The sequence below is a fragment of the Scyliorhinus canicula genome, chromosome 9, assembly GCF_902713615.1.
Source record: "Scyliorhinus canicula chromosome 9, sScyCan1.1, whole genome shotgun sequence".
Taxonomy (NCBI): Eukaryota; Metazoa; Chordata; class Chondrichthyes; order Carcharhiniformes; family Scyliorhinidae; genus Scyliorhinus; species Scyliorhinus canicula.
The window spans coordinates 43,762,258-43,784,370 of NC_052154.1; the positions used below are offsets into that span (position 1 = coordinate 43,762,258).

Consider the following 22,113-nt stretch of genomic DNA (forward strand, 5'->3'; position numbering starts at 1 on the left):
AAAAATTCGTTAATGGGACGTGGGTGTCGCATTCTGTGCCAGCATTTATTGCCCATTCATAATTGCTCTTGAGGGGCAGTTAAGAGTCAACCACATTGCTGTGGGTCTGAAGTCACATATAGGCCAGACCAGGTAATGATGGCAGATTTCCTTCCCTAAAGGACATTAGTGACCCAGATGGGTTTTTACAACAATCGACAATGGTTTCTTGGTCATCATTAGAATTTTTTATAATTTAAATTAAAAAATTTAAATATTGAATTTAAATTTCATCATCTGCAGTGGCGAGATTTGAACCTGGGACCCCAGAGGACTCTGGGTCTCTGGATTACTAGTCCAGTGACAATACCATTATGCTACCACCTCCCTGTTAAAAGCTGCATGACCTCCTCAGGTCAGCCAGGGGCCACTGCGCCCCTGGTACCAACACCTGTGCCACACACCCGTAACCCCATCACTGCCCCCTCACTGGAGAATGGCCGAACCACCACCTGCACCACATGTCAGCACCTTACTGGCCACCATGGCCGGGTGCCCTGGCCACTGAGGCCATCAGCTACTCACCCCCTGGGTTGAATGCATCGGGTTGTCTAACACTTCGCACTTTCTGTCCCCCCCCCCCCCCCCCCCCCCCCCCCCCCAGGAAAAGGCTGCCTATAACTGCTGGGAGTGGGAGAAGACTGTAGGGGGACCACCGGATGTGGACCCCTCACTGTGGCAAAGCATTGGGCCGTGGATGTGGTTGGCGGGCCCTAGGAAACGGTAGTCACCGGGGTGGAGATTGGCCTTGGGCGAGGATGTGAGACTCCACTGAATTGCGGTTCCCCCTGACACAAGGGTCAACCCACCCCCCCTCCCCATCACCATCCACACGCCCATATCACCCTCACACCCATCTCCACACCACCCTCACTCCCACATCACTCACAAACCATCCTCACACCCACACCACCCCCACACCACCTCCACTACCCCTCTGCCCGCGGTCTAATCATGTGTCTTGTCTTGTGTCTTGCAGGAGCTGCTGGTGATGGGGTGGGCTCTTCTGGTATTCCCCGCCCCCGACAGCAGCCACAGCCAGAACCCCCTCCCGCTTGCCCAATGACGAGGATACCGAATCCCAGGACACCCCAGAGCTACAATCTGATGTTGACACTGATTTGCTGTCACAGCTGTCTCTAACAACCTCCACCATCCCAGAGACACTCACCTTGGTTGGGCACTTCAGTGAAGAGGCTCCTGGGACACTATCTGGTACGCACCTCACACATGCTCCGGTACATCAGGTGGAGGTAAGAACTCCCGAGGGGGTGGACGGGTGGAGGGCAGGCCGACCCAGGAACTTTCTGCCTTCCAGACGGGTGTCAGGCTTCTGGAATGTGCAGTCCCATTGATTGTGGAGATGCAGTCACAGAGCCAGGGATTACATGAGGGGTTGGCGGCGAGCATCCAGCACCTGCAGGCACAGGTGGAGGGTCCAACCGCATGCAGGAGCAGGAGGTGCCACTCATGCATGCTACCAGGGACGACACCACACAGGTGGCATCCACGGTGGAGGCCCCGGTTGGCCGGGGGGGGGGGGGGGGGGGGGGGGGGGGCGCAGTTTCAGCCATGGATCAGCATGTCCAAGGCCTGGGGCATGCAATGCAGACGGTGGCCAAGGCCCAGGACAGATCTGACCTCTCACAGGCAGCCATGTGCCAGAGCCATCGGGGCATTGCAGCAGCGCTCTGAGCGTGGCCCAATCACGTCGTAGCTTGCCCAGGCGCTGGCCGACATGACTCAGACACAGAGTGGGGGTGCCCCAGGCCCATATGGAGATGGCTCAGTCACTGGCTGATGTTGCACAGATCCACAAGATGATGGCACAGTTCCAGCGTGGGCTGCATTCAGGGACTGCAGTTCAGCCCATGCTCACTCTCCGGTGTCCCAACCCCACCCTCCCACCCAGCATCCCCACCTCCGCTACCCTTGGGATTCGATGGGACTGTGATGGAATGGCCAGCCTGCATGCAGGGATCACTCAGGTGGACGGTGTAAAGTGATACCGTCGGCAGGAGTTAGACGTTGTTATACGATGCGGAGCACCAGAGCTCATTGCAGGCGGGTTGTCAGCATCCTCCATCCCATGGACCAGACCCACTGTTACTGCCATCCCTGGTTCCTCCTATAGTGTGGCAGGTACGTATCATGGAGGGGGTTGCAGGCAGGGCGGGGTAGGGTGCGGTGTCCGTGTCCCTGGCCAGTCCCCCCAGTGGGTGAACCTGAAGGCGATCAGAGTGTCCCGCGCGTGTCGGCTCTGCACACAGGCTGTGCAGCTTCCTGTGCCAGCTCGAGCCACATGTCCTGCCCAACTTGGCCCTCCCCTGCATCCTCCTCGCCGGACGAGGACTGACATTTATCCTCCTCCTCCAGCATGTCGCACCTAAGCTGCGCGATGTTGTGAAGGACCCAGCAGCTGCCATGATGCAGCCGATATTCCCAGCCTCATACTGGAAAGCCCCTCCACAACCGCAGTGGATAACCCTTGTCACCCAAGAGCCAACCCCCCCAGCAGGGGCCAGCCTCAAAGAGGCCGGGAATTATCGGCATGAAGGTGTCGTGCAGACTGCCCGGGTATCGCGCACCGATGTGCACGATACACAGTTAATTGTGCCGACTGCACTTATCGGACCTCCTTGACAGCACGATGTACCTGTGCACCGAGGTCTGTGAGATCCTGGACAGGTCCCCACTCGACGCCTGGTCGCACCATGTGGTGTAGAATTTCAGATCAACCATCACCTTGACGGCCAGCGGAAACAGGTGACCTCCCCCATTCCCCCACGGTGCCAGATGCTCCATGATCTGGAAGAAATGTCGCACCTACCCCTACAGCTGGTGTCACTCTGCTGCATCAGGGGCCAAGGTGGGAGGTCAGTGGGGTGCACAGCAAGATGGCTGCATTGCAGGCTGCAGCAATGGCTGTCCATGCCTGGACACCCCGGTCTCGTGGGGGTCACTATGGCCCCAAGGCCCTTCCACCCCTCCATCAGTTCATTGGCCAGCAGTTCATGGCAGGCAGGACGCCTGCTAAGGAATCCTTGACCTCGGGCACGGCAATGTGCCTGATTAGCTCTCCAGGTGGCAGATGCGACTCTTGCCACCTCCATTAAATACCATCCATTGTAGCTGAAGCTGACTGCAAAAATCAGCCAAACTTTGCACACGAGCACCAGTCAACTAACATCCATTTGTGAGATAAACGCAAAAGTTTTAACATGAAGTTATTGTACATGGGGGGGGAGTGGGATTGAGAAAATGTTCTATTTTTAGTTTAGGGTTAGACGCTTACCTTAATTCAACTAAGCTGCGATTTGTTTTCATTGCTTGTGCCATGTACTTTGCCCCTTCATCCCCAATCTTGTTGAATTGTAAACTGAAGTAGGACAAAGATATACATTTTAATGTTCTTCCTGATTGAAACCTATACAGTTAGCTCCAAAATAACTCTGATTCTTGACATGGTGAGCAGTGTGGGCCAAATCAGTGCAGATCATTAAGCTTCCAGGTTCAATCCTCAACCTGTATTAGATTAGCCTATTTAACTTTTGGGAATGATGGAGTATGGTAGTTAGCTCTGTGCCCATTGGTGAAAAAGGGAAAATAAAAATGAGCCAGGCTTTCTCGATTTTGATCTGTGACTCCTGCTGTGCAGTATATCGACGGAATGAGGTCCGGTTGCACTTGCAATAACTTTCTGTTTAAAAAGCCTGCTAATGCTTATTATCTAGACTTGTGCATGAAGAAGTGCACCCATGGGACCACTCTGCAATAGGAAACTGTGCCTTCAAGATAGGAGGGGAGAAAACAGGCAGAGAAACAGAAAAACTGGACTTTTCAGGAATGATGGCGCAGCTTTCGAGCACCACTTACATCTTCTCATGTGGTGAGTCATGTCGGCCATGTCAACCGAAGGCCACAAGGCGGGAGGAAAAGGCAAGAGCAAACACTATGTGCTGTTGCATCATTTTGTTGGAAATCGAGGGGGCAGCACGGTGGTGCAGTGGGTTAGCCCTGCAGCCTCACGCCGCTGAGGTCCCAGGTTCGATCCCGGCTCTGTGTCACTGTCCTTGTGGAGTTTGCACATTCTTCCCGTGTTTACGTGGGTTTTGCCCCCACAACCCAAAGATGTGCAGGCTAGGTGGATTGGCCACGCTAAATTGCCCCTTAATTGGGAAAAAATGAATTGGGTACTCTAAATTTTTTTTTAAAATGTTTTTGGAAATCGGGAGCGGGTTGTTCATATGTTAATCAGGGATCATGTGAGATAAAGTGAAGGCAAGGAATAACAAATTCCTTATAAAAAACACAACTCCAAAAGACTATAAGACAATCAGACTGTAACCTAACTTTCTATTACATTGAAATCATACCAGATTGTCAATTCTAGCACTTTAGGATCAGCATGTTTTTTGACATAAATTGTAACAAAAACTCAGCAAACTTTGAAACAAAACAAAATGAGAATGTCAACTCTTGGAATACATACCCCATACAGAGTTATGAGTCATTGGACCCGTGTGAATGTCCAGGCATGCAAATCAGCCAAAATATGATATTGCAGGTTGTAAACTCGGATTTTGTCAGAATGTTGATGGAGGAATTTCTTGACTCCAAATTTCCTTGGGTGGCACTGATCTTGCTAGTTTGCAGGGTGAGCCAAAATGGATCTTATTTGCATTGGGTTGGAACAAGACTATTTTGGCAACAGTCTCTCCATGTCTGGCAGGTACTTTGGTGCCTGCTTGCTCTTTGAGAAGGGGTTGCCCAGTGCCACTCCCCAGCACCACTGCCAATAGACCTATAGACAAGGAGGCCAATTTGGTCCACATTCACCTTTATGGAGGGCAGGATGCCTCCACTCTACATACCAGTTGTCACCATTATACCAGTTCACACTGGAGTAGTAAAGTGGGGACTCCTAGCCTATGGGAAATCTATGGATTTCTCCATCAATGGTTGTAATTTGCTATGCAACATGTTATAACCATTACAAAATGTTGAGGAAATGGTTTTGACACAGCACACTTCGCAAAGGGTTTCAGATAAATTGATTATGAACAAATGTGAGGGACGATTGTGTCTCTACTTATAGCTGGGTGATATAAGTTTATTGTTTTATCTTAGTTTTATTAAAACACAAATAATAAAATGCAGAAGTTAAAATGTTTTAAAAAAAACTTCCAATTAAAGAGCAATTTAGTGTGGCCAATCCACCTACCTTGCATATCTTTGGGTTGTGGGGTGAGACCCACGCAGACACGGGGTCTCACCCCCATAGGGACAGTGAGCCGGGACCAGGATCGACCCTGGGTCCTCGGCACCGTGAGGCAGCAGTGCTAACCACTGTGCCATCGTGCCGCCCAAAAGTTAAAATGTTAACACTTTAGCAAGCATCCAGTTCCTGCAGATCAATGTGAGGAGCCACTATGGAGATTTCAAAGCAAATTGTACAACCCTGATATTCAGTAATATAGCAAAATACTGCGCAGAAAGGAAACAATTTACACGTTTAAAAAAAAACATACCCAAAAACTCGCAATGTTGTGTTGATCTCCAGAGCTTCAGCTATTGAGCGGGCACCTTTAGCGCCAACAGTGTTTGCTCTTAATCTTGTGAAAACAAAGTGATTTAGTTAAAGCAAGAGAACCAAAAGCATTCCAGTCATCCCAACAGCAGTGCAGCTAAATAATCTTTATTCCTGAAAACTTGACAAGTATTGTAATTTGCCAGGTTTAATACATACCCCAGTGTTTTCAGACTGCTGTTTGTTTTCAATGCTTCAGCTATTTGGGCTGCTCCTTTCTCCCTTATGGAGTTGTGTTTCAACCTGTGAAAATTCTGGATATTCAGACACTGTATCCAATGTGTGGACTCAAAGTTAGTGACATCTATATACAAGCACTCAGTCATCTCAATTATAAATTTTGATTTAATAATAATTTGATTTGAAAATATTCCTGATTAGTTAGCAGCATGCATGGCACATGGGGAGTTACCCACTGCAGTAAATAAAATGCAGGGCCGGGGTTCTCCCTTACCCGGCGGGGCGGGGGGTCCCGGTATGTTGGAGTGGCGTGAACCACTCCGGCATCGGGCCACCTAAAGGTGCGGAGTTAGGGGCCAAGCCCTCACATTGAGGGGCTAAGCCCGAGCCAGAGTGGTTCCCACTGCGCCGGCTGGCGTGAACGGCCTTTGGCGCCACGCCAGCAGGGGCCAAAAGGACTTCGCCGGCCGGCGTAGGTCCATGCATGTGCCGGAGCGTCAGCAGCTCCTGACGTCATACCAGCACATGCACAGGGGAAGGGGTCTCTTCCGCCTCTGCCATGGTGAAGGTCATGCCGGGGGTGGAAGAAAAAAGAGTGCCCCAACGGCACAGGCCTGCCTGCCGATCGGTGGGCCCCGATCGGGAGCCAGGCCACTGTGGGGGCACCCCCCTGGGTCAGATTGCCACCCCCCCCCCCCCCCCCCCCCCCCAGGACCCTGGAGCCCGCCCACGCCACCAATCCCGCCGGTCAGGTAGGTGGTTTAAATCACGCCGGCGGGAGAGGCTTGTCAGTGGCGGGACTTCGGCCCATCGTGGGCCGGAGAATCGCCGCGGGGGGCCCGAATTCCACCCCAGGTTCTTACAATATAGACTGAGCAGAGAGCTGTTATTTTCATGTGTTAAAGAGAATTAATGTCATACTATGTTATATGTATTACACTGCTTGTCAGTAGAACTAGGAATAGAATGCTGTCAGAAAAGTGGCTTGGAAAAGTTAGCACAATAAAATACACACACGATCGATATAGTAATTATTGTAAATTCTAGCATTTAATTACTCCATCTTTATTAATTTACATATTTTGCACCATTAACTTTAATGAGCCTCCCTCTCCCCCTCTCCCCTCTACACTATGCTATTAGCATTCAGTATATAAACCAAATATTCCAAAAAAACTAGAACAGTTAGCAACAGAAAATGATATTAATCATAATTTTTTAACAGGTTGATCGTTCAGTCACAGTAAGATACAATTTCTACATTTCTAAAATGTATAAAAGTCACGAATCTCTAATCGCATTGTTATGAGATAACAGTTGGAGGAAAGAGCTCATGATGGACTTCATTACTCTTGGCCTGTGAATTTTAGATCTTAAAAAAAAAATGTTCAACTAATTTTCCATCTTTTCTCAAACTTTTCTGTCTTTAACCAAACCTTGTAGTTCATCTCTAATTTTGAAAAAAAGGCCATTTTAATGATGTGGCGTACAAAAGTGGAGCAGTTGGAATTTTACCTCAAGATTTCTATTCTACACGTTTCATTTTTGAGTGCATTGGCAATGATCTCTGCTCCTTCGTCCTCCAGCATGTTTCCCTCTAAACTGTAAGTTTAAAAAAAACATTTTTTTTAGTTCTGCCTCTGTGAATGCCGAATGTATTTTTGAAGTAATGAAGTATTCATTTGCTCAGCTATAATTATTCAATTTAAGTTGTGCTAGCATATTCTCACATACTGAGCAGAGTTTCTTGCTGTCACTCATTCACCACTTAACAACATGCATTTATATGGCAGACTTAACATAGAAGAATATTAAAAAGTACTTATCAAAGGAATAACGGAAAACTTGATGGAGAGAAAAAGGAGGTAGTAGAGGGATGACTAAAGACTGGGTCCTGGAAGTAAGATTTTTTAGGAGGAGAGGTGCTGGATAGGCAAAGAGATATAAGAACATTAATCAAAAGCATGGGAGCTAAAGGCATTATTGCCAATTATGGGTGAAGGGATGGGGAAACGCTCAAGAATTTAGAGGTAGAAGAATAGAGTTTTCCGGCAGAATTGGAGAAAGTTAGAGAAATATTGCTAAAAAGAGGCATGTCAAAGCTTTTTGTCTTGCACTCATCAGGACACTTCACAAGAATACAATTGTGAGGGGAAAACACCAATTTACACTGTATGAGAAGCAAATGCACTCTGGTTGAAATCAAATGACAATCTTAAGATTGTCAGTCAGACTTGCAGTGTAGTGAATTTGTGTGTACTGGAAGCTACATATATTAATTGCAGACAGAAAGAACATGTACACATATTGCGCTTGTTTCAGCTCGACACAAGTGACTGCCAGTCACTGATTAATTCCTCAGAGCAATGCCTTGACCATTCGGGGTCAAGCTCCCTGGTTTAAATTTCAAACAATGTTTGGCAGTTGTCTCTCAGTCACCAGAAACTGGTGCATTCTCCATGGCACTGCCTCTACCAATTAGAATCCACTTGCCAACCAATCAGCAACATTGTCTCAGACATTATAAAATTGTTGTTTTCCCCTTATAAGGGGCTGGTTTAGCACAATGGGCTAAACAGCTGGCTTGTAATGCAGAAAAATGCCAGCAGCACGGGTTCAATTCCCGTACCAGCCTCCCCGAACAGGCGCCGGAATGTGGCGACTAGGGGCTTTTCACAGTAACTTCATTGAAGTCTATTCGTGACAATAAGCAATTATTATTATACTGGTATTCCTGCAAAATGTCCCGTTGAGTGCAAGACATGTCTCTTTTTTCAGCAATACTCAACTTTTGTGCTTCCAAATGACTATTACAGAAGTTTGGAAGGGTAAAACTATGGGGAGATTTAAACAGAGGATGAAAATGAATTGGAGGCACTGAGATATTCAGGAGTCAATATTGGTCAAGTGAGGAAAGATATAATGGGGAGTGAGGTTAGGATGGTGAGGGGTGGAAAGCTAGCTAGGAGAGCATTGGAATGGTCAAATCTAAGATGGCATAGGCATGGATGGGCTGAAATTGATGTGGAAGTAGCCAGCTAATGTCATTTCCCTGGGCATTTTACTGGTCTTTTAGATATAAAGGTGGAGACTGGTTTCAGGTTTTCAATGTCTTTCTATGGTGAGACCTTACCTTGGATTTATATTTAAATTATACTTAAAGATTTGTATTTATAAAGTGGCTGTCATGACCTCAGGATGTCCCAAAAGCTTTACAGCCAATGAAATCCTCTTTCAGTGCAATCAGTGTTGTAATGTAGAAAATCTGACAGCCAATTTATAAATTCATAAAGTTCATAAGATATTGGAGCAGAATTAGGCCATTTGGCCCATCAAATCTGTTCCGCCATTCTATCATGGCTGATATGTTCCTCCTCTTCTACCTACAATGTTACAGACCAAGAGCTGGATTGCGAAATCAGCCAGAGCATCTCCTCCCTAGAACACATGACCTAGGAGCAGGAGGAGGCAATTTAGCGTCCCTGCCTAAACACGCTCAACGTGATCATGGCTGACCCCATCCTGGCCTCAATGCCACCGTCCTGCGCGTTCTCCATAACCCTTCAACCCATTACCAATTAAAAATCTGTCTAACTCCTCGTTAAATTTACTCACTGTCCCTGCATCCACCACACTCTGGGGTAGCGAATTCCACAGATTCACAATCCTTTGGGAGAAATCGTTTTTCCTCAAATCTGTTTGAAATTTGCTACCTCTTATTCTACGACTATGACCACTCATTTTAGAATACTGAAAGCTCCTACAACAACTGATCATAGTAACTACAATAACTGTCTAAACATTTTAAGCCAAAGGTGCTCATGTGGTCTGCTTGTATTGGATCATTTGCCACTAATGCTAGGATTAGTCAAAAATTAAACTAATATCTGTGATCAAATATTAATGTTTTCATGTTCAGTGTTTTTGCTGTTTTAATAATGTTCAATATAAAATATATGAATTTTAAGTAAAGATTTGAAATATTAGCACAATATAAATGAATCAATTGCCAAACAATTCAATTTGAAAGTCAAAAATTAATCTTAATATTACTATAACCATGTGTGTTAATAGTATAATTGAAATACAAGGAGTGAGACTAATTTATCTGACTGACAGAATATAGAAGATTCAGGGTGCGATCTAACCAAAACAAAAAGTCAGAGTCCGTTCTGGGCGGAATTAGCCGGGTCTTTCCCGGCACTACACCTACTATCTAACGGCACTTAGTTGCTATACTGGGCCCTGACAGTGCCACCAAGGTACGCTGGCAGTGAAGGGCCGGCTCCTGAAATTACACTGTCAGGGCGCCAGGCTAACAGTGCCATGGTGCCCAGTGGCCCCAGCAGTGATAGAGTGCCAGGCAGGCCAGAGGACGACCACCTGGGTCTCCCAGGTGACCTCTGATCACCTGGGAGACCCCCCCCAAGAGCTGGTACGTCTGGCTCCGATTTGTGGAGACCAGTGGTGAACAGCACTCGGCTGGAGTCTCCTCGGTGAGACCAATAGATGCCGGGTGACCGTTCGATCTGCCGTCAGTATGGCTAAGTGGGATTTTAAACTCACTTAACCGTGCGAGACTGGGCCCCGTCCATTGTGAGTGGGACTCAGATTGTGAGATCTGGTTAGATCTCGTGAGGTGTAACAGCCCTCCGGAATCCCAGGGTAGGCCTCTGCTGGGATCTACCTGGCGTGTCCCATTCCGCATGCCCGAAATATATTCACATTAATAAGAGTTTAATAGATTTATCTTGAAAAGACATGGTGGCTGATCCACCAATATCCCAGAGCATTTCTGATACTTCTAAATCACGTCTAAAAATCATTTCAATACCTCAATATCTTGACTCTTGAGAAAACAGACTCCAATCTTTGGAAACCAGAAGCTCCAGCTTTACATCCATCTAGTTCCAACGTTTCAATAGTTTGATGGTAAGAAAGAAGGTGTGCAATTGCTGTGCAGTCAGTCACATTCAGAGAAATGTAAGAAAAATTTACAACATCACTGGTTTGGGAGGCAACAAGTTGTGTTAAGTTTTCATTTGCTGCTTCATAGAGACAATGCGAGGCTGTTAGTTTTTGCCTTTTGTGAACTGTATATTTTGTAATATTTTCTGGAGATAGCGTGTCTTCTTTTGGAACGTCAACTGCAGCAACATTCTTGATAGCATCAAAGACTTCTGTTTCTTTAACTTGATGTTTAGGCACCAACTGCTTCACAAGTTTTCTGTTGCTATGAGAAACTAGGCCAGCTGTGAACCTCAGCACAATCTCAAATACATTGCTTTTCGAACTGAAAGCTTTATGCACATGATCCACACTGGGTTCGTTAGCAGAGATGCAATAAAGTGCTGCAAAAAACTCCTGGTGTGTCAGGTGGAAAAATTGCCAAATGTGGGATTGCATCATTTTCTGGCTCTCTTTAGTGAGAATTTTCTTCCAGAAGGACTTTTTGTCCTGGGGGTTTTGGGCGATGTTCCTTTCAATGTCTTTTGTTGAGAATATTATTGTTTTATTAATGATCCCATCCCATGCAAGTTGTGCCAATTTAATTATTTCATTTTTGTCATTATCATCTTCAATGCAGAAGGACTCAAGATCTTCTTCCTCATCACTGTTACAGACCAGTAAACACTTGGTGAATCTAAGGAACAAATCTGTGATTGTCCTGGGAAAGGAAGAGATCTGAGACCACTTGCCTTTACAGTGAAAGGTTTTGTGGAGGTAAAAACACAGGATGTCACAAAATGCAGGAACATAGCAGAGTCCAAACAAGGAATCGATGCTCTTCACTGTTTGAAAGACATGATCAGCAACCTTTATATCCTTGAGGCACTTCAAAAAGTATGCAGAAATTTCCTTCTTGGAAAATCCTAAAATTTCAGCACATCGATTAAAATACGCTTTGTTATCTAAATCAATTGTGGTTGGGCGGGATGTAATCAGGACAGTTGCCTCGGGAACAAGGTCTCCCTTTATGATACTTACAATCAAATGGTTAATTTGTTGAGCAATGGATGGGTCGATAATTGAAGGATTGTTAAACTCAAGAGACAATTTGAATTCATCCAACCCATCAAACAAAAATAGGATCCTGTTGGGATATTTCAATATCTTATTGCACAATGCTCTCAGATGAGGGTAGCTACATACTATAAGCTCAGTCAGACTGATATTGTCCTTAATTGTGTTTAGCTCCCGAAAACTGAAATATAGCAGTATATAAAATCCAGTATAAATCATTCCACAGGCCCAACTATGAGTGAGCTTCTGCATCATTACGCTTTTGCCTATGCCTGCCACGCCTTGCACTAGAGTAACTCGGGGTGGCTTCTCCCCAGGTGCAGATGGCGAGAGAAGCTGTTTTAAATCTATACGCTCACACGCTGTGTAGTCTCTGTGTTGCAGAAGTTCATGTTCAGTTTTGTTCTTTTCCCGAACATTGAGAATAACTAGGCTGGTGAAATGTTCCTGCAGCAAGGGCCTGGAGTTATCAAATACAAAGTATGGTTTTATTCTCTCCATTTGCTCTTGTAATGTGGATTTATGTGTGGCCACTGCTTCAGAGATTTCTGTAATTACAAGAGAAAGGTAATGAGCTACAGTGGAGCCCCCATTTTCTATCATAAGGAGCAGGGCTCCTCAGTGAATTACATAATATGACACATACTCCTGCGACACCAGTTTTTGGATTTTAGACAGGTGATAAATTAATACAACAGGCACAAAATTAAACCAAGTACAATCCAAATTATAGTAAACAATTTCAATGTTTCTTGGTCTTTGAGGTTCCATAAGACCATAAGACATCGGAGTGGAAGTAAGGCCATTCGGCCCATCGAGTCCACTCCGCCATTCAATCATGGCTGATGGGCATTTCAACTCCACCTACCAGCATTCTCCCCGTAGCCCTTAATTTCTCGCGACATCAAGAATTTATCTATCTCTGCCTTGAAGCCATTTAGCGTCCCGGCCTCCACTGCACTCCGCGGCAATGAATTCCACAGGCCCACCATTCTCTGGCTGAAGAAATGTCTCCGCATTTCTGTTCTGAATTTACCCCCTCTAATTCTAAGGCTGTGCCCACGGGTCCTCGTCTCCTCGCCTAACGGAAACAGTTTCTTTGCGTCCACCCTTTCTAAGCCATGTATTATCTTGTAAGTTTCTATTAGATCTCCCCTTAACCTTCTAAACTCCAATGAATACAATCCCAGGATCCTCAGCCGTTCATCATATGTTAAGACCCGCCATTCCAGGGATCATCCGTGTGAATCTCCGCTGGACAAGCTCCAGTGCCAGTATGTCCTTCCTGAGATGTGGGGCCCAAAACTGGACACAGTACTCCAAATAGGGCCTAACTAGAGCCTTATAAAGGCTCAGTAGCACATCGCTGCTTTTATATTCCAACCCTCTTGAGATGAATAAGGTTCATTTCTGTTGAACCCAGGAAGTTGGTGTTTGTGGTCAGTGAAATGGGACATCTGCAATAAGGTTTTGTCCTACAGCAATAGAGGCTTGTCTGGAGGGCAAATAATTGGAACCTAAGCAATGGAGGTTTCGCTGTTTATACCAAGGTATGTGAGACATCTGCTAAAATGCAGTTCATTCTAAGAATTTAAATGTCACTTGTGGAATGTTATGAAGGTGCCAGTAGGTTTGTTCAAATTTTCATCTATTCCATTCTACTAAGTAGCCAGTATATTATCAAAATTAGAATCAGTTAGCAGGAGTATTTGATAGCTTGATTGTCCCATAATATTTTCAAGACCCAACCTGCATTTGCATGATTATCGCGCCTGACTTGGTGATGCGACGAGGCCATTGAATCTCACGAGAGGCGTGATTCGTGGCACTTGAGACATTTTGTGAGATTCAACTGAACGCCGCGAGATGGTGCGATCTGTTTCTTGCCCTCGCTGGGGGAGATCCAGATATGCATATTTAAATGGGCCTAAATATGTCTGTGCCGTATTATCCCGGTGTCCGGGAACTAACAGCCTCCCCAGCGAGGCCTCGCCAGGCATAATGGCAGCTGGGGGGGATTTCCCAGGCCATTGGAAATAGGGCAGAGTGGCCCCTGGCTCTCCCTCTGGCACCTGGGCACCTTGGCACTGCCACTCTGGCACTGCAGGGTGCCCAAGTGACACTGCACGGGCACTACCATGGTGCTAGGGTGGCAGTGCCTGAGTGCCCAGGTGCCAGGGCCAAGGGTCATGTCCTGAGGAGGCCCAGGCCCATGAAAGATATATGAGGGAGGTTATGAAGTGTCGGGGTAATTGGTTTTTGGAGCAGGCAAGGAGCTGGATTAGGGGTTTGCCCCTTTCCACACTCTGAGCCCTGGCTTTGTAACTCAGAAAAATAAAAAAAAGAAGTATGAAGGGTGGAGGTCCTGAATGGGGGAGGACCCGAAAGGGCGGTGGGGATGCCTGAAAATGGGGATCCCTTAGCAACCCCAAAGAGGGATGTCTTCACTTGGGATGAGGGGGCTAATGGCCATGTGTGCGGGGGTGACATTGTCCGTGGGTGTGGGGGACCCTCATGCTCACTTACAGATCGGGGCGCCCTTTCAAAATGGTGGCCCGATATCTGAGGAGATGGTCTGGCTGGCGAGTTGAGCTCCCCAGTCAAACAATTTCCAAGTGTGGGCTTGACTGGGTCAAACTCCCCAAGGCCCAAGAAAATTACTAAGGGCATGATTGTCCGGCCGTGTTCCGCCAGAATCGGGATGGGACAGCCTACAATGGGCGGGATCCAGATTTGCATAGTTAAGCATGCAGTTAGGCAGTTAGTGTGCAGTACATGTCTATGCCAGAACTAACCAGCCCCCAGGATCATCGAGGCGACCCCAGCCGGGCTCTGTTTAGCACTGGATCTCCCTTTATTTACAAACCATTCCCAAATCTCCCCACCTTCACAAACAAGGATCAGGCGGAATGGTACTTGAGGGTGATCCCCAGGAGATTGGAGGCCCCCGGATGGTTAGCCTCTGGGCAGGGTGGCACCCTGGCACTTCTGATGCCACCCAGATGGCACTGCCAGTGCCAGGCTGGCAGTGACACGATGCCCAGGTGGCATTTCCCCCATGCTGGGTATTGGGGCCGGGGGTGCACTGCAATATATGAGGTGGGTTGTGGGTGGGCTTGACGACCCACAGGTGAGTTGGGACATTGGAGGAGGAGCGGGGGTGGCAGGGGAGTCGTATCAGGGGATTGGATAGGATTCTTTTAGTTTCTGTTAAATCGTGCCCCAAGTGTGGTTGAATAGTGGGGGTGTGGATCTGACCCAAAACATTGTTGGGAAATGCCCCGCCAAACTTGCCCAAAATGACACAGAATTGTTTTGGTTGAATTCCGACCATTATCTTTGACAAATCACACTTACCTTCAGGGAAATTGGTTATTTGGATGTTTTCATTGATGCCCTCAAATGAAATGGGGGGTAGGTTTTCATTGAGAAGATCAATAAGTGGTCTGTCTTCTTTGTCAATGTAGGATTCCAGCAATGTTGTTACAAACTTCTTTAAGCCAGGATAAATGTTGTCAGTGTCTTGCAGCACCTCGAGAAACTCAGCAGATGACTGCTGACCTCTGTGGCTCAGCATGTCGAGAAGAGTTCGCCCTTTATCAACGTCTGATTTATCTTTTATTTCATTATGGTCACCTTCGGAGATTATTTTCTTACTCATTAAAAGGTGTAAGAGTGGAAGTATGTTGGGACTGATGTAATTAACCAGTGTCCGCCGGCCTTCTTCAATTGCATGGATTGCCCAGTCTGGGCGCTTCATTCGTGGTGGAAAATAGACACTATTGTCACAAGCACCTGTTAAGAATGATATGAAAGCCTTTAAAATCAAAAATGATCTTCGATCAAACTAAGCTGTCTAACAGAGTTTACATTTAGTAGCTAATAAGATATGCACAAAAATAAATGGCTAAATTTAACTGCTGTAAAATTTTGAAACAGTTGTGTCTGGCAAGTTTATATCATGGTTTGAAGTATTATTTTCTCTTTTTTATGAGTTAACTAATACATCTTCCAGGACAGCTTTTTCCCAGTAATCTTACAAGGGTAGTATTATTGCTTATTTTACTGACTTCTGCTTGTCTTTGTTCGAGTGAACACTTTTAGTTCTGACTGAAGCTAATGCTAAAAGCTAAAATGCTAATCTTTGTGCAGGATGAGGTAGGAATTTCCGTCCGTTTTGAGTGAAGTTCTGATACCTTCAATGCTGAGTAATGTAGTTAATATGCCAAAAGTTGGTCATGCCCACATGTTAATTTAGGGGCTGGATTCTTCTGCCTGTCCGCCCGCCGCAAGATCACCACGTGCAAGACGCGGACATTGACTTCGGGCAGGATTCTTTGGTTTGGGGCCCCGATTTGGGGCTCTCGTGGGATTCACCAGTTGCTCCCTGCTCCTTGCCAGTTGCAACGCAGTGGCTGAGTCATGCCCTCCAAATTTGGTGGGACTTTAGACCCCAATCCCAAATTTTTGCTCCTTACCTCCAAATTCCCTGAAATTTACCACTGGACAGGAGAATTCAATAAAATTTGCTAAATCTTAAATGCTAATACAATATAATGTATAGTCTATAATTTACACAGCGATGTACTGTCAAAGGATCATTCTCATTTTTATCATGCCCATCATTTTGGTACAGATTGTAACAAATCTAATTTTCTTTCAATTTTTTCCTGTATTTCCTTATTATAAAATAATAGCAGCTCACCTTTGATTTCTAAAACAACGACTTTTGAAACGCTCTGCTTTAGAGCATCATGCTGAACTTCAAAAGAATACAGCAGCTTCCTTTTTGTAGCTTCTGCAGTTCGGAAGGTGAGCTGAGATATTAAACTATATGCTCCACTTCCTTGGTGATATTTCAAAGTCATGGCAATGTCATGATCTCCTTCCGTGAAGTGCAGTATTTTGTCTTGTTCTTGCTCGCTCTGATAATCTACTCTATCGCCTTCACCTAGTTTGTTAGACAATGAGGTGCTCTTCCATTTACTGATGAGAACTCTCTGGAATTTACCCTCTTCCTCTCTGTACCAGGAGATATTGATAGCTTTTGGTTTGAACCAAAGAACAGCACAAGCCAGAGAGAGGGGATCCTCCATACGGAAATGGTTTGATTGAATGATGTCTGTCACTTTGGGGGCAACTGAAAAACAAACAGGAACAGAATCATCCAGTTACAGGCACGGTTCAGCCCCCAGGACTCAACATTTAGTTCAACAACTTTAGACTGTGACCTTTTTCCTCCACCTTAACTTCCTCTTATATATCACAAACATTTTTTGATCCCTTGTAAAAACCCTCTCTCCCCCATCTCCAGCGGGCCATCTGTCACTTGTTAAGGTTTGCTACATCTTTGTGGCAGTCTCTCCCAGTTCCCACTAATCACTGTTCCACCCCCCCCCCCCCCCCCCCCCCCAAAGAACAAGAACAATACGCACAGGAACAGGCCCTTTGGGCCTCCAAGCCAGTACCGGTCATGATACCACCCTTGGCCTAAACCCTCAGCACCTCCTAGTGCCATATCCCTCTATACCCATCCTATCCATGTATTTGTCAAGCTGCCTTTTGAACGCAGTTAATGTATCTGCTTCCACAACCTCCCCTGGCAACTTCTTCCAGGCACTCACCACTCTCTGTGTAAAACACCTGCCTCGTACATCTCCTCTAAACCTTGCCCCACGGACCTTAAACCTATGCCCCTGGTGAAAGAGTGCCTGCCCATCCACTCTATCCATGCCCCTCATAATCTTGTAGACCTCTATTAGGTCACCCCTAAACTTCCGTCGTTCTAATGAAAACACTCCGAGTCTATTCAGCCTCTCCGCATAGCTACACTCCAGACTAGGCAACATCCTGGTAAATCTCTTCTGCACCCTCTCCAAAGTCTTCACATCCAGAATTGTGCGCAATATTCCAAGTGCAGTCTTATCAAGGTTCTATACAACTGTAGCATGACTTGCCAGTTTTTATACTCGATGCCCTGGCCAATGAAGGCAAGCATTCCGTATACTGCCTTGACTACCTTGTCCACGTGTGTTGCCACGTTCAAAGATCTGCGGACCTGCACGCTCAGATCTCTCTGACTTTCTATATTCCCAAGACTTTTGCCATTTTGGGTATATTTGCCCTCTATTTTAGACTTACCAAAGTACAACCCAACACATTTTCTCCTCTTAGTTCTCAAGAAGGGACATGCAGACGCAAAACGCCAACTCTGTTTTCTCTCCCTATGGATGCTGCCAGACCTGCTATTTAGTTCCAGCTTTCTCTGTTTTTCAAATTATGTATTATGTAAGTAATTTTCAGTAAATGAAAATGCCATAGCAACGTACATTGCTCTGATTTTTTGAGCATTGGACTTGTTTTTTACTGTCGTGGATTCTATTGTGTTTTGAAACATTTAGTGATTAGCACAACATACAGTGTTCTGCTGCTCAAGTCCCCACCATTTTAAATATATTTTCATGTTCCACACTCTTTGGAGCAAAGTTAGGTGATGCCCTTCCACTGACCTGATTGACTGGCAACTGCCAATGCCAATGGAAAAAAAGCTGATTTCTCTCCTGAAATGCCGACACATGGGCTGAAGCACTGAGGGCCAGATTTCAAAGCAGGTTCAGGAACCGGACAATTGGATAATTTTCTGGTCTGACCTGACGTCTCCGCTATCTCACTACCACGAGCCGTTTTAAAATGTAATTGGGAGCTGCCTGTGGCAGGCAAAGCCATACTGAGGCCTGTCCTGTCTCACCTCTAAAATGCAGGCAGGGCATTAGAGGGCTAGCAGTGCTTAATTGAAGGAAGATGGTCCTGCAGCCAACAGGAAGGCAACACCCACAATTCTGTGCAAGATCACCGCCCAAGCACGTCTCAACTAATGTCTCCCAATTTCAACCCGAAAGCTATGTCCTGAAATGCACTAGACCCCTCAGGTTAGTGGGATTCCCTTTTGGAAAATTACAGCTTGTACAGCACTCGGTCAATACCCTGGAATGTTCTACCTTAAGAGAGCACCACCACCACCACATGAAATATTGTGGTTCAAGGACACAGGCCACGATTATCTTTTCAGGGCAACTGGAGTGGGGCAATAAATGAAGCCTGGCCAAAGTCACCAACGTTTTGAAAACAAGCTGACAAAAGATTAATTATTTACCTTTTATTTTCCTGCTGTAAAAATTAAATGTTGCAACGCACACAACTGCTGTGATGACACAAGTTAGAAGAAAAGTGAGCAATATTCCTGATCTTGGCTTGGATCCTGTAAAAATGCAAGACCCAAAGATGCGTTATTGATTATTCACTGCTTTTTCACTGTGCTTGTGACAGAAAACAGAGTTTGCAATTTAGTTGCATAAAGCATCATCACACATTCATAACTGAAAGCAGATTTTACTGATAAATAATGCACCAACTCCTACTTCATTTATAATTTTTAGTGAAATGGCCAACACATTTGTTGGAAAGTCAAGTGGCCTTACTGTACTCCATTTTAAAAAGTAAAACTTTTGACATTTTAAACATGTCAGTATTTTGTTACTTCATAAATGGAATTCTTTCAACAAAAATGCAAATCTGAAACTTGTGACTGTTCAGTGACTGCACAGCCATTTGGATTGTGAAGCCAATATGAAAATAATTATTTATTCTACCCAGTCTCACGCTGCACCCAGGCTATGTTGCACCTGATGCTCCAGGCCTTCATTTAGAAAATAACACTTTTCCTTTTCTACCCCAAGGATCGAGGGCTGCCTTGCTGATATTAAGCGCAGGATTCTCCATCCATTCATGCCAGTGGGATTCTCCAGTTCCACTGTAGTGAATGGAAGATTTGGCTGAGTCCCAAATTCCCCGTCCTCACGAGGATCGGTAGCAGGACGGATTCGCAACAGAGGAATCCTGCCTAAAAATGGGATGTGGTGTTACTAAAATAAAAGTCACATGTTGACAAGTAGCATTATGACATGACAATGCATTGTGAAAGAATAGCTTTGGGAACAGTTTTAAAAACTTATACATCTAGGCTTGCAAAAGATTGGCTTCCTATGGCTTGCGTATAAGATTCAGGGCCAAACCCTGAGATGGATTACCAATAAAGGAGGCGCCAAAGAGAAATGCTCCAGGTTACATTGATTTGTCACTAAATGCCATGTAGGGTAAGTCATTATAATGCTGACATTCTTCTTTGATAAAGTCCCTCAAATGCACACAAGCTGAAGGCAGATGTCTGTCTAATAGCATATAAGATATCTGAGGCTTGCAATCACTAATCCTGGAAGGTGTCAAATGGAAGCAACACTCTCACCACTGGGCCCAGTATCCAAGATGATTGGCTTGCAGAAAGGCAAACAATTGCTCCCAAACTATGCAATCATGTATGATGTGTGCCAATATTATGGTTAGAAAGAAAATTTCAATGTTCTCACATATTTTATTGTCAGTTCTGATGCTCACTTCACCATTGTGAGCAGCATTTGGCGTAAATTAAGTACATAGCATAACTTGCATTTGTCAATCATCTGTTGGCAAAATAGTTACAAGCATCTTGAGGGTGAGGATGAAATTGGATCTCTTTGGGATTAGAGTGATTCCAAGATGAAACAAGTGATAGTAGCAATTCAGAACAAATTAAATTCTCCGTGACAGACGTGAAATCTAGTATCTGTGGGAAATGGAATCTAAGCACTGAGGGGAGTATTAGTGTCCTCCCGTGCAGCCTGGCTCACTAATTGACCCCAGATGGGGTAGACAATGGGCTGGATATTTCCCCATTGGTTGTGGAATTGTCTGGAGTCAATGAGTGTATTTTAACTGCAAAACCACTTCTATGTTCAGCAGTTTAACAAAAACTTCGCTCTGCCATCCGAAGCCTGCTGGACTTGGGAGAGTGAGGTGTGCTCTAAAGGGGCAATTGCTTACATACCATATTGAAATTCTAGGTGCAGTTTAATTCCAAGAGTCTGAAACATGGTGACAGATTTTTGTATCTGCCAACAGGTAAATGATAAATAGGTAAAAAAAAACTACTTGGTTGAATGATTATGAAGGATAATTATAAAAAGCCTTTTCCTCATAATGGTAAAACTGGTCCCTTGCATATTTTGACACAGGAAAGCAGAACCCACATCACTCAGATGTAATATTGATACTGCTTTGTTGTCTTGTACATTTCTAATAAATTCATGTGCAAGTTTATCAGTATTTCTAGCCCTGTGAGCTGTGAAAAACATTCACAAATACAGTGGAGCAAAGAGCAAACTGAATGAAGAAGAAAACCTGGGCCAGAATTAAAATAGCACAAGGTTCATTGCAAAGAATAGTGGCGGGATTCACCGTTTCAAAAACTAAGGGCGCGATTCTCCCAAAACGGGAGAAATCGTAAAGCTGCCGTAAAACCCGGGCGGGTTTGACGCCAGCGCGCCCCTTCCCGACCGGGGACCGATTCTGGTCCCCGGTCGGGGCTAGCAGCCCGACGCCGTAGGCTCCAGCATGACGGGCTTAACGAATATCGTTGAGCCCGCTTGCCGGAGTTAGCGCCGGCTGACGCGTCATATGACGTCAGCCGCGCATGCGCGGTTTGGAAGACTCCAACCCACGCATGCGCGGATTACGTCATCGCGTATTTGCGCGAAACCCGCGCATGCGCGGGCCGGGTTGCCCCTCAGCCGCCCCGCGAATGGATACTGCGGGGCGGCGGAAGGAGAAAGAGTGCGCGGGCATCGGGCCCGCGATCGGTGCCCACCGATCGCGGGCCCATGGCACCCTTGGCACGGCCGTGCCAATCGGTGCCATGGTTATGAAAAGCGAGTTTGTGACGCCGTTTTTACGAACGGCCAGACCAGGTGTGTTTGCCGTTCGTAAAAACGGCGTAAAGGGCTGGGACTTCGGCCCATCGAACAGCTGTGAATCGCTGCCGGCCGTAAAAAAACGGCGGCAGCGATTCGGGTCGGGAGTTGGGCGGGGGTTGGGGGAGAATAGCGGGAGGGCGGGAAAAATGTCGGGAAGGCCCTCCCGCTATTCTCCGACCCGTCGTGGGGGTCGGAGAATTTCACCCTAAGTGTTGACGCTGGGACTGAATCAGTGGTGTTCTATGGCAGCAAAACTGGCACTGTTTCCAGAGCAATTCATCAACTGTGAATGGGCTAGCACTGGTACCACGTTATTCCAATGAAAAATGGTGTCGGAGTCGCCGGGGTTGAGACTCAAGAGGCTGACAAGCTGCAGCCGCATATTAGCACTCCACTCTCCACACACATTCATCCCAGCCAATAAGGTGGCACTGG

The 22,113-nt window shown here is 46.0% G+C and overlaps 1 protein-coding gene across 1 annotated transcript in view; it reads right to left on the minus strand.

The window, feature by feature from the left end:
- The window catches only part of LOC119971276 (protein NLRC3-like), a 52,072-nt gene that overhangs the window by 12,973 nt on the left and 16,986 nt on the right, over window positions 1-22,113 (minus strand). Inside the window, exons 4-11 of the mRNA XM_038806625.1 lie at window positions 18,987-19,091; window positions 16,539-16,973; window positions 15,191-15,628; window positions 10,644-12,381; window positions 7,325-7,411; window positions 5,789-5,872; window positions 5,571-5,654; window positions 3,335-3,418 (exon numbers count right to left, since the gene is read on the minus strand). Coding sequence (XP_038662553.1) covers window positions 3,335-3,418; window positions 5,571-5,654; window positions 5,789-5,872; window positions 7,325-7,411; window positions 10,644-12,381; window positions 15,191-15,628; window positions 16,539-16,973; window positions 18,987-19,091 — 3,055 coding nt within the window. The remainder of the gene's footprint in view (window positions 1-3,334; window positions 3,419-5,570; window positions 5,655-5,788; window positions 5,873-7,324; window positions 7,412-10,643; window positions 12,382-15,190; window positions 15,629-16,538; window positions 16,974-18,986; window positions 19,092-22,113) is intronic.